We start from the raw sequence: 17,132 nt of genomic DNA on the forward strand, positions 1-17,132 counted from the left end.
GAGGTGATGGAGTGGCCCTGGCCAGGGCTACCCCATGTCCAGGAGGTGCTCATTAAAGGCAGCGTGGGTGGGGAGGTTGATATCAACCTCAGTCTCAGCTGTGACTGCTGCAGGTGCTGATTGGGAACAGGCTGGTTGTAGGACAACCTTAAAACTTGGAGTGTCTCCAGGAGGAGAGACTGGGAAATCCCTCTTGAGGTCTCCTGACCAGTCTTGCTTTCCCCTTCCCTATGGAGTGATGACTGTGTGTGTAGGGACAGCTTGTGGATGGGGATTTGGGAGAGATTAGGGTCTGGACTATGGTGGGGACAGGGCTGTGGAGTTTGGAAGGGCTACAGGCCCAGGCAGGCCTGACCAAACACCCAGTGGAGGCGATGGGAGAACAAAGCATTGGAAACTCAAGAGACTGTAGCTTTAATAAGTGACCTTCCTGAGGTGACACATCCTCTTGTGGACACCAACCTCTTCCCCACGTGTGGAAATGTCCAGGAGGAGGGATGGAGGAGATGGGGGAAGGAGAGAAGGAGGAAGAAGAAGAAGAGATATGAAAGCCAGGGAGCTCTATGGGTCAAAAATATACAACACTGCTATCATACACCCCCAGCAGTCCCCTCTGGCTGGCAGGCTGGGGTCGGGTGGTGGTCCCAAGCAGCCAAACCTGCTCCGAGTCCCCCCCTGCCCCGCGGAGGGTCACTTCCGCCGTCCGATTTGGGCCATGAGGTGGGCGTTGGCAGCGGCCTTGGCCCTCAAGTTCTTGGCTTTGGCGATATTGAAGAGGATGTTCATGATGTTGGTGGGGACGTCGAGGGAGAGGGTGACCTTGGTGCGGCGGTCGCTCTTGGCCCGGTTTTGGTACGTCTTGCCCTTCACCTGCGCTTGAGAGACGTATTTGTAATGGCCTTCCCCTGGGAATGTCCTTTTCCCCACCTCTTCATCCACCACGTCCTCCCCTTCCTCCCCTTCCTCCTCCTCCTCCTCCTCTTCCTCCTCCTCAGAAGCTTCCTCTGGCGACGGGGAGTCGAAGCCGCGCTTGTCCAAGATGGCGTTGGCCTCTGGGCCGCTCTTCCGGGCTTCGGCGAGGGCGGCGTTGAGGCAGCTGAAGATGGAGGCCGTGTTGTAGAGCCGCAGAGCCCGGCTGCTCTCAGCGGCGCAGAGGAGGGCGAGGAGGAGCAGCAGCAGCCTGGTGTGGGGCATGGTGGTGGCCTGTCTGGTGGAGACAATAAGGGGAGGGTAGAGATGGGCATGAGCTTCCTTCCCATGGGGGCACAGGGCAAAGCTCCGCTGTCTCCCCATCCTCCCACATCCCGTGGACTTGGGTTCCTCTCCCAGGTTCTCTGCACTTTTGGGTTCACCTCCCACACTCCCCCCCCATCCCTATCTAATGCTTTGGGTGGTTAGGAATGACTTGTCCTGGTGTCTACTCCATGGTGCAACCCCCTAGGCCTTGATTTTGGGGTGCTGAGGGGAGGGAGGTGGCATGTCCAAGGGGCTTTGCAAGGCTGCAGCCTCTGTGGAGGGGAGGATTTGGTCAGTCCTGGGGTACCTCCAAAATCACAGCACAGCAGCATCACTCCCTACTTTAAATACTGTCATTTTTGGGTCTTGTCAGGGCTGAAAACATCTGGATAATCATCCTGCTCTGTGAAACCTCCTGTCTCTGAGTCCTGTCTCCTTGGGAAGCAACACTCCTCCCTCTATACCCACCCAAAAGGCCAGAGGGGATCTCCAGGTGGGGGGACTTTGTTGAGGTCAGGTAAGTGTCCCTGGGGCTGGTCCCTGTACTGGGCATTGGTGAGGCTGCAGCTGGAGTGCTGGGTCCAGTTCTGGGCTCCTCAGCACCAGAAGGACATGGAGGTCCTGGAGAGAGTCCAGAGAAGGGCAACCAGGCTGGGGAAGGGGCTGGAGGGCAAATCCTGTGAGGAGCAGCTGAGGGAGCTGGGGGTGTTGAGCCTGGAGAAGAGGAGGCTGAGGGGAGCCCTTCTCCCCACCTCCCCTGCCCTGCCAGGAGGGTGCAGAGAGGTGGGCGATGGTCTCTGCAGCCAGGGGCCAGGAGCTGGGCCAAGGGGCAATGGGCTCAAGCTGCCCCAGGGCAGGGTCAGCTCAGCTGGGAGGGCAAAGTTCTTCCCTGGCAGAGTTGTGGGGCTGTGGCACAGGCTGCCCAGGGAGGGGGCTGAGTCCCCAGCCCTGGGGGTGTTTTTAACAGAGGGGAGATGAGGTGCTCAGGGATCTGGGGCAGCACAGGATGGGAATGGTTGGACTTGGATGCTCTTAAAGGGCTTTTCCAACCCTGTGAAAGCCTAAGGACCCCGCAGGTACCGGGGGTTGTGCTGCCATTCCCAATCTTCGCGCCCCATCTGGTGGCAGCCGCATCACATGGCAACTCCTGGCTGGGGGACGGTCCCCACCCCAGGGTGCGGGACCCTGCCTGGGACGGGCACCTCACCGCAGTTTGGGCGCTGGGAGCTGCTCAGTTATTTCCCATGGGGAGGGGAGAGTGGAGGGGCCGTGGAAGCTGGGAAAACCCCTGGGAAGCTGCTGCAGGGCGGGATGGCTCCTGATAGTCTCCGTGGGCATCTGTATCTCGGGGCTGGGGATGGAAGCTGTGCCTCGCTGTTCGAGGGGCTGCTGGGTGGGTGGGTGGGGGGGAGATGTCCTCAGACCCACCCAAAAATCAAATCAACCCCCCCCCGCCCTTGTCCCCAGGAGCTGTCACCCTCTGCCCTTCTGCCACTGAGCTGCCCACCCTGAAGCTGTGGTCACCTTTCTCTGCCCTTCGCTGTCCCTTGGATGGAGAGACCAGGACAGGTTGTACAGGCAGGATTTGAGGGACCTGTTCCATTTCCCCCCCCCAAAAAAAACCCCCCACAGAGTCTCCCCCAGACCACAACCATCCCCTTAACTCTGCCCTGAGTGTGGATGGGAGAGGAAGGACGTGCAGCAGCCGCAGCACAAGCCATAGGATGGGGCAGCAAACCCTTCCCAGCCACACGTTACCCTGCATCAGGGCAATTCAAGGCGCCAAAATCTCCTTCCTTCAGCCCCAAACCAGACATTTAAACGCTGGGACTTCTTATTTCCTTGCGAAAGCTCAGCAGAACCAACATCTTTCACCCCAAAACCCTCCTCCTCTGCAGCTGCACAGCAGAGAACGGGCGAACTCAGGGCACGAAATCAGCAATAATTAAATATCTCAGCCCTACCTGCAGCTCCTGCTTTCCTGGGGATGCTCTTCAGCCCCTGAGCTGCTGGATGGAGAGCAGGAGTGTGTTTAAAAGCCCTTTGCAGAGGTGGCACGTAGGGTGGGAGAGAGCTGAGCTGGTTTGAGGTGCCGCTGCCCTCTCCAGAGCTGCGGAGCAGCATCTCTACCTCACCTCTCCCCGACAGCTGTTTCACAACTGCCTGAAATGGGTGGCTTGGCCCCACGGCCAGCTGGGGCTTTTTTCTGCTTAGCAAAACTCTTTGGGGACTTTGGCTGAGCGAGGGGAAAGGGAGAGCAAAGGAGGGAGGGAAGGGAGGGGGGGAGGAAAACAACCCCGTATCCCCACCCAGCGCCTGGTTTCCTGCTGTGGGATGGGTATCCTGGCAAAAAATTATAATAAAAAAAGTAAAAATCAAGGGAAAGAACAAAAAAAAGGGGGAAAAAAAGGAAGGAGCAGCATCTGGGTGTGCTGGAGAAGAGCAAAAGCTTATATTTTGGGTTGGGTCTTTGTGGGGTGGGTTTTTTTTTCTCATGGGGTTATTGTGCCCCAGCATGCTAGAAAGCTGGTTTGGAGGGTTTTTTGGATAAGAAAGTGAGCTGGAATTGGGGTTTCCTCTCCCCCTTCATCCCCTGCCAAAGAAATAAAAGCCAGACAAGAAGAAAGAACCACCTGCAGCGGATCTGAGGAGGCTGGAGTTAAACGTGCTGCTGCCGGAGGGTGACCCGTGGGTGCTGTTCCTGCTGGGATGCCCGTGGTCAATTCACAGCAGCAGCAGGACTAATTCTAGGGGCTGAAGAGCTGCCTCTCAGCTTTAGAAGAGGAAAAGTCAACTCCCCTGGCAAGGCAAGGCTGCAAACTGGGGACGAACTGGGTTTGCTGGTTACCACCGGCTCCGCAGCGGCATCGGATTAAGTTAATTCTTTCCCCCCCCCATCATAAAAAAAGTAAGTCTGGAATGAAATAATGTCATGGGTGAGACTTGTTGGCTTTAAAAACTTCTTTTCTCTCTGGTACCACCTCCACTTTCCCTGTTGAATCTCTCCTGAGGATGCTGAATTCTCAGGGCTCGGAGATTCAAGCTGACCCTGTGGGGATGGGGGCTGTGCTCTCCCTCCCTCTCCCCCTCCATCATCCCTTTAACCACAGCAGTGATTTATCCCCCCACTTTTCATTTTCCTATGGTTCCCAAGCCCTTCCCATGCTGCCCAGCCTGACCTGCCTTCAAAAAATTGTTTTAATGATAAAAAAAATAAGAGAGATACTTAGTTAGGAGGGATGGTGGGGTGAGTCTCTTGAAGCTGCTTTTCCCTATCCTGCCTTTTCCTTTCTTCCAGAGAAGTGGGGAACCTGCTTTTCCAAGGAAAAAAAACACTGAAAGGTTTCAAGTTTGTGCAGAATGAAGCTGGTGGCTGGCTAAGAAATGAAATCCAGGCACTCACCTGGGTAGTCCTTGGTGGTCGGGATGGGAAGGGGTTGCTGCAGACTCACTCCGAGGAGAGAGGCATCAGGTTTGTTCCCCTGAACTTCTGCACCCTGGCTTTTCTTTTATTGTTATTGAGAGGGTTGTGGTGTATATTTCCCCCCCCCCCTCTCTATGGAAACGCTTTTCCCCTCCCTTGTGTGTGTATATATATATATAAAAAAAGGAGAGATCACGGGGTTTGAGTCGTAACTCCAGACGTGGAGCCTTCGTTTGGGGGATGATTTCATTACCATGAAAGCAGAGGGAAGCTGGCAACGTCACAGGGGCTGAGCTGCCTCTCCCCATTCAGAAGGAAAAGAAAAAGCAAAGGGAGGGGGTGGGTGTTGTGTGGGAGCAGAGAGAAAAGACTTCAGAACCTGACAGCATGGTGAAAGTCACCCCCAAAAAAAGGGGGTGTCACCAATGCTGGGACTTTGTAGGACCACGCAGATACTCTTCCCCCCCCTCTCCTCTCCTCCAGGTAGCCACTTGGTGGGAGGATATTTTAAATGCAAAGGTTTTTATGCTCCCCCCCTAACCCCCCAAGGATGCCTGCTGGGGGCTTTCAGTGTTGATGGATGTGTTTCTTCTTGAAGAGTGAGGATGGAGCAGCATCTCAGCAGGGTTTTGCCCCTGGGGGTGTGCTCATAACCCCCACTGCCAGCAGGTACCTGCTTGGCTGATCACATTGCTGTGCCCTCTGGCTGGTTTCCCATCTCTGAGGGGGGGGTTTCTCCTTCCATGCAGGCAGAGAAACCCCCAGAAGATTGAAAGTTTGGGGAGCTTCTTCCAGGATGTGGAAGAAGAAGGGGATAAGGATAATGTGTGTCTTAAAAAAACCCTCACAAAACCACCACCCCAAGTGTCCTAAACCCACTGAAGTCCAGCAGAATGAGCTCAAATTGCCCTGAGACAGCAGACAGGCAGCAAACCCCAAAATCTGGTGTCCCAGCACCACCCTGCTCCTGGAGTGGTCAGAGAGAGAGGTCTCCTGCAGTGCCCCATGGTGCAAGTTTGGCAGCAAGAGTGCTTTATGCTACAAAGAGGATGGGGATGGAGATCTCCTGGCTGGAAAGAGGGGTTGTTCCATGTGAATCCTGGTCTGAGACACCCAAAGGAATCAGGTGGAGGGTCTCTCCAATGGCCACTGCAGATTTACAGCTGGGCTGGGAGCTGCTGGTGGCTCCAGGACACTGCTTGGCCTGTGTGGTTATCAGATCTCCCCTCTGAAGCCTGCTTTGAAATGCCATCCAGCTGGTGGTGTGCAGTTACCCCTGGGAAGGGGAAAAAGCTGGGAAAAAACCCTCTGAGCCCCACTCCAGGAGGTAATGTCAGCCAGTAGTGACCCTGGATGGGCTCTGAGTTAGGATGAGGAGTTAGTCTTGCTCCTGGACCACACCAGTGATGGTTACAGCTGCTCCTGTGGAGAGAAGGAGCCATGACCATGGATGTTCTTCGATGAGCATCTTTAAGATCCTCACCCAGCCCCTGAAGATGCTGACTGAGGTCTGAGAGCAGCGACTGGTAATGCTGAGAGGTCCCCTTTGGATTCAGTCCTGGGCAGAGTGTTCTCCTTCACCACCTCCACGTGTTGGCTGAGACACATCAGGATCCACTGCCCCAGCAGTTCAGCCCCTCTCATTTTCTGTCTGAAGCTTTCATCTCCTGGACTGACCTTTTCTTCTCCCATCTTGCACTGAGACCTCAAAAGGTGGTTTGGTTACCCAAATCTTTGGAGCCTTTGGTTGTGGTTTTGGGCAAACCAACCCACTTGCAGACTTCAGTGGGTGGGAAACTGCATTAGAGGGGCAGCAAGGGTGAAGGTTATCACCACCTGACCCCCAGTTCTTGCTTCTCTTCCTCTGGCAGACCCTTTATTGCAGAGGGATGAGGTGTCTCTAAGGGCTTCATGGTCCCTGGAGCTGATGCAACAGCATGCAGTGTGGTGAGGAAGCTGTGAGGGATGAGAACAATGTCCAACCCATCCTCTGTGGTGGAGACCCATGAAGAATTACTTCCCCTTGTGTGCTTTGCAGATGTGTGGGTGCAGATCTTCATCAACCTTTGGCTTCCCTCTGCTTGGTTTATCTCCTGCCTTTTCTTGACCTCTGAGGGGGAAGGAGGGCTTGAGTCTGCACTGTTACCCATTGGCTTCATTAGTGTTGGTGGACCAGGTGACATGGCAGGTCAAGCTCTACATCTTGGCAGAAGGCATCTAAAGCTCTTTAAAGTCTCTGCAATTCCTTAGGTGGTGGTAAGTTCCACCCAGGTTTGGCTCAACCCAGGTTTGACTACCCATGGAAGAAGGCTTTGTGCCTTGGGTGGAGAGTGAGGGCTTCTGCCAGCATTTCTCTCCTCTTGTGTCTCCCTGGAGAGATGAGTTTTGTGTCCTCTCTCTTCCTGAGGGCTGCAGATGTTGTTTCTAGTCCTTGTGGAAAGCTCAGGGGACCCTTGTACACTGGTGCAGGCTGCTGATAGCCCTGCAGGCTTCAGAGAAGGTTAGGGACCCCTCTTCCCTGATTTTGTTGGTCTGGGGATGGAAGAAAGGGAATGAGTGTGTAAATGCATGTGGGATGGGAGCTCTGAGTGCTGACCTGGCCATGACCTTCATGAAAGGTTATGTTGACTCATAAAGTGGGGCTCCTCTGGCTACTAGAGAGGGGTGACACCATCCCTGCCTCGAATTCACCTCCCATTGGGGTGGAGGACAGTTTCAAAGGGTCAGGGTAACCCCTGGGAATGCCTCTGGTAGTGCTTTGGACTCAACTGTCACCTGCTCAGAGGAGATCTGATGGAGACATGGAAAGGTTTTGGCTTCTGTCATGGGGCATTCACTGGCCCCAAAGGCAGGACCAAACAGGAACCACAGAAATCAAGGCCTGGTGCACACCTCTGATGCAAGGACCTGGTGTCCCTGGCCACCCTCCAGGAGTTTTGGATCTTCAGGAGAAAACTGAAGCCCCCTTATTGCCAAAATCACTGGGAACCTGTGATGCAGGTACTTGGGGAAAGGAACAGAGGTTTAGGGAGAAGCATGATGTCAAAGTTGATTAATTAAAAGGTGATGGGGCCTTTCACTCACTTCAGCTTATATTCAAAGTCATATAAACTGTATGAAGCCCATAGGTTGGGAGGGGGTAAGGGCTATTTAGCTGCATCCACACAAGTGATGACTGCTCCACCTTTGCAACCACCCTGTCCCTTGCAGTGGGGTGGTTGTCCTCCTTCACTGAAGGTTTCTTGAGCTTGGTAGGAGAGCATGTGTGATGGAGGGAGAAGATGGGAGCAGGCTGACCCCAGAGGTTGTGCATGCTCTGGGTGGTGGGAAATGGGGTGTTCAGCTCTTCCTGGCTGCAACAAGATAACTTGGGAATGTTGGGAAAGGCCAGACTCACATGCCAAGAGGGTCCTGTGGGACCCTGAGGAGGTGTTTGGTTAGGGTTCACCCTTTTTGACTGAATTGGGTGGAAGTGGATCCCAAAGGTCTTGTGGGGCACAAGAGCAGGCTGAAAGGGAGGACTTCTGCTCAGCAGACTGCTGTTCCTGGGGGAAAAGCCAGGCTGGAGACAGATCATCCTCAAAGGTGGAAAGCAATCAAGACAACATTGAAGACACACTACATTTGAAGGGTGGCATAATTCCCCTCAAAGGTTAATCCTGCTGCCTGAATGACCCATAAATCATGGAATCACAGAATCACCAGGTTGGAAAAGACCAAGATCATCAAGTCCAACCATCCTGTCCTGTGCTAAACCAGCTCCCTGAGCACCTCATCTCCCCTCTGTTCAACACCCCCAGGGCTGGGGACTCAGCCCCCTCCCTGGGCAGCCTGTGCCACAGCCCCACAACTCTGCCAGGGAAGAACTTTGCCCTCCCAGCTGAGCTGACCCTGCCCTGGGGCAGCTTGAGCCCATTGCCCCTTGGCCCAGCTCCTGTTCCCTGGCTGCAGAGACCATCGCCCACCTCTCTGCACCCTCCTGGCAGGGCAGGGGAGGTGGGGAGAAGGGCTCCCCTCAGCCTCCTCTTCTCCAGGCTCAACACCCCCAGCTCCCTCAGCTGCTCCTCAGAGGATTTGCCCTCCAGCCCCTTCCCCAGCCTGGTTGCCCTTCTCTGCACTCGCTCCAGGACCCCCATGTCCTTCTGGTGCTGAGGAGCCCAGAACTGGACCCAGCACTCCAGCTGCAGCCTCCCCAGTGCCCAGCCCAGGGGCACAATCCCCTCCCCAGCCCTCCTGGCCACGCTGGCTCTGACACAAGCCAGGCTGCCCTTGGCCTTCCTGGCCCCCCCAGGCACACTGCTGGCTCATGGTCAGTCTGAGGTGACCCAACACCCTCAGGTCCTTCTCTGCCTGACAGCTCTCCAGCCAGTCTCCCCCAAGCCTGTATCACTGCCAGGGGTTGTTATGTCCCATGTGCAGCACTCTGCACTTGGCATAAATGTTGTTTTTATTTTTTAATGGTTTTTTCCCCCCCTGCAGACAACAAAAAACTACCTGAGAGAGAAGCTGGAGCAGAGAGGTGAATGATTTTCCCATCATCCAGCTGGAGCCAGGCAATGCAAACCATCTCCATCTCCTGAGTAGATACTAGGGCAGATTTCGATGCTTTATCCCCCCATGAAATGCTTGGCTGGAGGAAGGGTCAGTGCAGGACAGCAGCCTCACAGGAGGCAAATGAACACGCCAGACATGGAGTCTTCACCGTGATTTTATTAGGGGCAAATAGGGAAGAGAAAGCAGCAGCTAAGAAAGGAAGATGAGAGAAGCCAAGTTGCCTGGTTCATCCCTATCAGTCTGCTGTAGAAGCACGCTGGGCTGTTTCAGCTGCTTCAGAGAATTTCCCTGCTTCAGAGTTTGTTGTTGCAGGGGATCAGAGAGGGGATTTTCCTGCAAAACTGAAGAGGTTCCAGCACAAAAATCCCTCCAGGTCACCCTGCAGAAGGAGGGAGCTGTGCTATGAGCATCCTGGGGCACCCATAGGAGCTGCCTAGTGGCAGAAGGGACTGAAACTCCTGAAGTTCATCCCCAAATCCCCAAACTCACAGAAAACACAGACTTTGCCACCAGCGTCCTCGTGCGTCTCCCTCCCTCGTGCGTCTGTCTCTCCAGGAGCAGGACACCTTCCCACCTCTCTGCAGCCTGCCCTCGCTCTCCCAGGGCTCAATTTCCTCCTGTGAATCATCATTTAAAGCCCAAATGTGGGCAGCTGCAAGAGGATGTTATTAAAGTTTCATCGCTGCGACCGTTCCGCTGCTGGGAACGTGGTGATTTGGGCTGCTTAGCACCCCACAAGACTTGGAAGCCCAAAAATAATCCCCACCAGTATCCCAAATACCAGCACACAAGTTTTGCCTGGCCCTGGGGAGGGAAAGGAAATGTGGTGTGAGGTCCTGTTTGGACCTCTCAGGGCTGGAGTAGCAGAGGACTTGGCTGTAGGTGCCTAGATGGGCAGGAGGGAGTTTTGTGATTTGCCTTGTCCTGTCTTTAACAACCTCTGAGACTCAATCTGCATCTTCCAGGCTGTGGAGGGAGGATGATCTTGCTGTGTTAGGAGCTTGTCTGTCCCTGTAACCCTACAGCAAACAGCCCTTCCTCCTGCCAGGGGCTGATTTTTGGTGGGTTCCTCTTCCCTGTTGCCCCATTTTGGGGGTGACTTTCAGTCCTTCCAACAGCTCAGCAGCAGTGAGTCCCTGCATATCCCTCCAAGGTCATAGAATCAGAGAATGGCATGGGTTGGAAGGGACCCCAAGGGTCCCAGAGCTCCAACCCCCTGCCACAGGCAGGGCCACCAACCTCCATGCCTGGAGCTACACAAGGTTGCCCAGAGCCCCATCTAACCTGACCTTGAAGCTGGCTGCATAACTTGGAAAGCTTTGAGCCAGGACCTTGATAGAGAGAGGAGAGGAGCTGGGAACATGGAATTTGTTAGTTTTTCAAGGACTGGATTGTTTTTTTTCTCCTTTCTTGCCCTTTTTTCACTCTCTTGGGTCTCTTGCTGCTGCTGCCTGGCCACAGCCCTTGTACTATGCAAAGCACTTGGCTGCTGGAACGAGCAGTTGCCCACCCCACCTTTAGAGGTTCATGTTCACAGCAATTCATTAGCTCTGCTTTGAGCTTTTGATGCAAATGCAGTGTCAGGAAGCCTCTTTGGGGATAAGATGGGCTGGGGCTGCTTTGCAGATTGCTACCTATGCTTCTCCAAGAACCTCTTGGGCCAAACCCAAAGTCCAACTTCACCACTGATGGCTTTCAGGCATGAAGTAAAGCTCTGTTCTTGATGCTTTCCTTCCAAATGAGGAGAAGAAAAAAAGACTACAAGGAAGAGAAAATAATCTGAAATCCTCCAGATTGTCCTCCCCAAGTGTTTGCTGCTGTGGTTTTATCTGCTCTCTCTCCACTGCACCTCCTACCCCTTCTCCAAAGAGGTGTTTGCACCTACCTGTACACATGGTATGTGTCTGCAGCTATGTGGGCATCACATCTCTGGTTGGAAAGAAGCATCTAAAATCAAGAGAAAAGGTAAGGGGAGGCAGCAGGAGTAAGGATCCACATGCAGGAGTGATGCTGGCCTTGGGGTGTTTACTCTGACAGTGGGTTTATACATAAAACCTGCTTATACACCATGGAGTAAAGTATAAAAAGAGCTGCTTCCCCTTTTCCAGCTTCTGTAAGCAGGGATTATTCCCACTGCTGAGGCCACAGCAGCTGGACAGGGCAGGTGGAAGAGTCATTGCTCAAGAAATGCAAGGCTTGCTTCTCTACAGATGGGTTAGATTGCTCCTCCAGCTTTTCTTTGTCACCAGGATCCTGGCTGTGTGTTGGCCCTTTGGCTTCCTGGTCCATTAAATAGTCCTTGGGGTGGTTTCAGGAGCAGGGTGGGAAACATCTGGAGGATGCAGGATGCATTGGTGGGGCTCAGGGTGCTGGGCTAACGGATGCCCTGAGGCAGGACATGGGTGAGGAGTCTGTTCAGAGGAAGCCTGAGGGTTCAAATGGGATTTACTGGGGTGGTTTGGGGTGCAAGAGATGGGACAGGAACAGACAGCCTACAGCAGCTCCCATAGGACCACATGATCCCTGATGGGGAGAGCTTAGAATCATAGAATCATAGAAAGGCATGGGTTGGAAGGGACCCCAAGGATCACAGAGCTCCAACCCCCCTGCCACAGGCAGGGACACCAACCTCCAGGCCTGGAGCTACACAAGGTTGCCCAGGGCCCCAGCCAACCTGGCCTTGAACACCCCCAGGGATGGGGCACCCACCCCCTCTCTGGGCAGCCCCTTCCAGCCCCTCACCACTCTCTCTGCAAAGAACTTCCCCCTGATATCCCATTTCCCCCTTCCCTCCTCCAGCTTCACTCCAGCCCCTTGTCCTGCCAGTCTCTGCCCTTTAACAAGCCCATTCCCCTCCTGTTCCTGGGGTCCCTTCAGGGACTGGAAGGTGCAATGAGGTCCCCCCACAGCCTTCTCTTCTCCAGGCTGACCCAGCCCAGCTCCCTCAGCCTCTCTCCATAGGGGAGCTGCTCCAGCCCCCTGATCATCTTCGTGGCTCCTCTGACCCCTCTCCAACAGTCCCACATCTTCCTTGTACTGGGATCCCAGGTTCTCCTTAGTTTTCCTCCTCACCCACACAGCCACAGTGTCGGGGCAAATTCACCCCCACTTCTGTTCCTGCTTGTCCCAGCTCAGCCAGGCAAAGCTGCCTTCCTGGCACAGAAGGTTTCCCAGGCTTTTTCAACACTTTTCCCTCCTTCTCAAGGGTGGTGTGACCGTTGGGGTTGCAATTCCACCCTTGATGTTGGCAAGGGCTGGTGTTCACCAGAGGCCCCTCAGCAGGGCTGGCAGGAGGCTGCATATAGCAATACAGTGATGTAGCAACTGCTATTGCTCCAAAAAGTGATGGATATCGCCCAAAAAAAAGCCTGCAGACAGCGTGCAACCTTCCAATGCCTCCCACAGAGCCTGAGCAGGGAGGATGTGGTGGAGGCTTTTGCAAGATGGACTTGCTGGTGCTCAGGTCCAGCCCTGCATTAACTCACAGCCGTTTGCCTCTGTGGCATCTCCAGAGCCTAAATTACTCCTGCTCTAAAAATACCCCTGAATTAATTCACCTAGCTGAGCACAATTCAGGCTGCTTACATGATGATGAACTTTGTTGGTGGTGCTTTTGACCCTCAGAGCAGCAGAGGCTCCTGTCAGCTCCCTCCCAAACAGCTTGTCCGCTCCAATACGCCGGCTGCAGCCAGAGGATGCTGGATGATGCTCAGGACCCAGCTGTCAGCACTGGTGACCATTTCAGGGACTGTATCATTATCAAATTACTAAATTACCCCAGCCCAGCCTCTTCATCTCTTGCCATCCATTTTCCTTTGTCAAGGTTGCTAAGGAACTGCCCGTGGGCACTGGATGCTGCGACGAGGTGAGTTTCTTTTCTCTGAGTCTCCTTGCAAGGATTTGCTGGCTGGATGAAGGAGAAACCCCCTCCTGTGAAGGGACTGAGTGTGCTCAAGCTCTAGGTGTGTGTAGATAGAATCATAGAATCCCAGACTGGTCTGGGTTGGGAGGGACCCCATGGGTCACAGAGCTCCAACCCCCTGCCACAGGCAGATACACCAACCTCCAGGCCTGGAGCTACACAAGGTTGCCCAGGGCCCCAGCCAACCTGGCCTTGAACACCCCCAGGGATGGGGCACCCACCCTCTCTCTGGGCAGCCCCTTCCAGCCCCTCACCACTCTCTCTGCAAAGAACTTCCCCCTGATATCTCCTCTCCCCCTTCCCTCCTCCAGCTCACTCCAGCCCCTTTGTTCCCCCAAATCCTCACCTGGCTTTTACAAAACTGCACATTTCCCCCCCAAACAGCAAGGTTCTCCTTCCCAAGCACGGCTGCCTTGACCCTGTGTGCTCCCAGACCCAGGTGGCAGCTGATGGAGGTTTCAGTGCTCCTATTTCCACCCAGGAAACCTGGCTGCTCCAACCTCCACCCCTCCAAGCAACCCCTGGTCTCTCTTGGCAGAGCTTGAGAAGGAAGTTTGAGAAGGAGGATTTATTTTGGAAGGTTTTATCCAAGCCAGAGCTGGGTGTGGGGGAAAGAACCCTGTGGGTATGTAGCTGTGGAGGGAGGATCTCTGTTTTCCCTATCACTCCCCATGGCTGATGTCTGCTGTCCTCATCTCAGCTTTGCTTCTGAAAGCACAGCCTGCAGTCAGGAAGCACCTTGGGCTCATCTGCCCCTGGTCTGGGCGTTGGTGAGGCTGCACCTCGAGTGTTGGGTCCAGCTCTGGGCATCCACCACTCCTCTGGGCTGCCTGTTCCAGCCCCTCCCCACTCTCTCTGTAGACACAGACCCAGGGGCTCAGCTCTGGAGCCGTGTGATGCGTACGGAACGAGTGATGGAGGTAAGGCAAACTCCAAGGTCTCCTCCTGCTTTGCAGGCTCCAGGAGGCTTTGTGAAGGTAGTGTGTGAAGCCTCCAGCTTAATCACCTCCTCAGGGGCTGCCAAATCCATCCTCTTTGCTTTCTAAGGCCGTTTTCCAACGTGTGTTCAGGAATCTTCCGTGTTCAGGCCGTTTGGAGCCGCCCCAGCTCCCCGCGCCTGGAAAGCAGTTGTCTTGCCAGCAATTCCTTCAGCCCTAAAAGTCTCCTCCCCCCCTCCCTCCCTCCCACCCTTCCCCAACCCTGCAATCCAATAATTTCAAGAAACTCAATTAGACTGACCTGACATTTCCAAGGAAACACCGAGGATTCATTCCGGTAATATTTTGGCCCTGCCAAAGTGCTTCAGATGGCAAATCAATAGTAAACATTTAAAGCCAGATGTATTAAAAAAAAAAAAAAGAGAAAAAAATAATCAAGTTATCAATTTCCCATTAAGCCCAAGCTCCCAGAGCACTGATGGGAAATTCAAGCTGCGTTGAATACACCCAGATTGAACGTCTTGATCTCACACGCTTGCCCACAAGGTTGGGTTCCCCTTTCCCAAGTCTCCCAGCCCCCTTGTTCAAATCTGAATTAAGTCACCTGGCTCCCTGGTGAGATGCTGCTTTGGGTTGGGATGTAAATATGGGTTGTGGTGAAGGGTCTTGAGCCAAATTGTCCTCCCCTGTGAGACTCTGTGTCTGTCCTTTGGCTACACTTTGAGCATGAGAGCAGGAGGCCACCTCTGTGCCCCAGACTTGGCTTTAGGATACATGGGATCTGATCACTGGTTCTCAAGAGCTGAAGGGTGGGACCCAGGGGGCCATGGGCAGCCTCTGCTCAGTGTCTGTGGGGACAGGACAAGGGGCGATGGGCTCAAGTTGGAGCACAGGGAGTTCCCCTCCAATGTGGGGAAGAACTTCTTCCCAGTGAGGGTGAGGGAGCCCTGGGACAGGCTGCCCAGGGGGTGTGGAGTCTCCTTCTCTGGAGATATTCCAGCCCCATCTGGACACTGACCTGTGTGACCTGTCCTAGGGACCCTGCTTTGGCAGGAGGGTTGGACCCCATGATCTCTGGAGGTCCCTTCCCACCCCTGTAATTCTGTGATTCTGTGTACTCCTCACCAAGCCTGGAGCCACAAGCTGCCAAGAAACTCTTCATGTGGGGAGGTGAAGCCCTGTTTTAAGTGATGGAATTGGTTTTAAAAGGAAAAAAAAATGAAGGTGGTGTCCTATTTCTTTGGTATCTGGCAACAATGGGGCAGAAAAGAAATTCTTCATGTTCTCCAGGAGGTCCCAGGTCCCCCAGGTCCATTTGCTCACCTACTGCAGCCTCCAGACCCTCATTGTGCTGCTGCTGATTCACAGCCATAAAAAATGATCCTGCAATTACTATTGCTTATCATCTCCTCAGGCTTGATGTCAACTTAAGATGCCAGCCCACAGTAATGTCTCCTCTTCTCCTCTTCTCTAATGCCCTGGTACAGTGGATAGTTGGAGGGAGGGCAGTGAAATGCAGGGCTGGGGTCTGTTGGTAGAGCAGCTGTGGGATGGAAAGAGGCTTTCTCTGCTTGGTTTGGGGAAATAAGTGCCACTTTGAGTTATTCATGAGCTGTCTGGTGGGAATGGTCCCCAGAGGGATGCTGTTGTACTTTGAATTGGACAAAGGCACTTGGGAGCATCTCCATTGTCTTGGTGGAAACCCAACATCAGAGCACATAGTGAGGGCAGTGACAGGACATGGGAGCAGATGCCCAAGAGAAGATGTCCTGGCTGGGTTTGGGGAGCTGAAGGAGGCAGGGAGAGCATGTACTCTGCAGGGCACTTCAATGCAAGCCCAGATCTATGGTAGGGACAGGGCATCCAGAGATCCTGAGTCAAGTTCTGGGCATGCCAGGTGATTTGAACACCAAATCCAGACAAGCATCTGGTCTGTGGGGTGGAGATGTGTCTCTTGCATCACTGTACCACCAGAGATGGTGCAGCCACACGTGGGCTGGCTTGGTAGGATGAGGCAGGAATGGCATTTCCTCTGATGGCCAACCCAAAGCCTTTCTTCTCAAATCCCCTTCCTTGGGAAAAGCCTTGGTGAGCCAAAGCCCACAGCCAGATGCTTGCAGGGCTGGCCAAATACTGGACTTTGGGCACCATGTAGTCTTGGGCAGCCCAAGAGGAGCCAAAGGCAGGGTGGCTGTTTTTTTGGGGACATCCAGAACTGGGTCAGGATAGAGTTGATCCAATGCTACTGCAGCTCCATAACTTCTTTAGAATCATAGAATCATAGAATGGTCTGGGCTGGAAGGGACCCCAAGGATCACAGAGCTCCAACCCCCTGCCACAGGCAGGGACACCAACCTCCAGGCCTGGAGCTACACAAGGTTGCCCAGGGCCCCAGCCAACCTGGCCTTGAACACCCTAGACACGGGGCACCCATCCCCTCTCTGGGCAGCCCCTCCCAGCCCCTCACCACTCTCTCTGCAAAGAACTTCCCCCCAGTCTCTCCTCTCCCCCTTCCCTCCTCCAGCTTCACTCCAGCCCCCTTGTCCTGCCAGGCTCTGCCCTTTAACAAGCCCATTCCCCTCCTGTTCCTGGGGTCCCTTCAGGGACTGGAAGGTGCAATGAGGACCCCCCACAGCCTTCTCCTCTCCAGGCTGACCCAGCCCAGCTCCCTCAGCCTCTCTCCGTAGGGGAGCTGCTCCAGCCCCCTGAGCGTCTCTGTGGCTCCTCTGACCCCTCTCCAACAGCCCCACATCTTTCTTGTCCTGGGGCCCCAGCTCTGGCCACAGGACTCCAGCTGGGGCCTCACAGGGCAGAGCAGAGAGGGACAATCCCCTCCCTGTCCCTGCTGCCACTCCTCTCCTGATGTTTGGGGTTTGTTTATTCCCCATTGCTGGGAAAACCCTGCAGGCTTTACACTGCCCTGACCCCTTGGGTCGAGTGGTGGTGGCCACTCAAGTCTGACAAGCCCATATTTCTGCTGGAGGCCTCTTGGTTGGCAGGGTGAGCACCACACCAGAGATGGAAGGAGGCTTTCTTCTTGTGATAATAAATAGCATTT

At 54.3% G+C, this 17,132-nt stretch overlaps 1 protein-coding gene across 1 annotated transcript; it reads right to left on the minus strand.

Annotated features, from left to right (window-relative positions):
• Positions 1-690: 690 nt before the first annotated feature.
• UCN3 (urocortin 3) lies at positions 691-1,194 on the minus strand (the record flags this gene model as incomplete). Its single annotated transcript, XM_084267479.1, has 1 exon — positions 691-1,194. One exon carries the CDS (start codon positions 1,192-1,194, stop codon positions 691-693), a length of 504 nt encoding a protein of 167 aa, XP_084123605.1.
• Between the last annotated feature and the right edge of the window lie 15,938 nt (positions 1,195-17,132).

This window comes from Gallinula chloropus (assembly GCF_964237585.1).
Source record: "Gallinula chloropus genome assembly, chromosome: 1".
In the NCBI taxonomy this organism is placed as follows: domain Eukaryota; kingdom Metazoa; phylum Chordata; class Aves; order Gruiformes; family Rallidae; genus Gallinula; species Gallinula chloropus.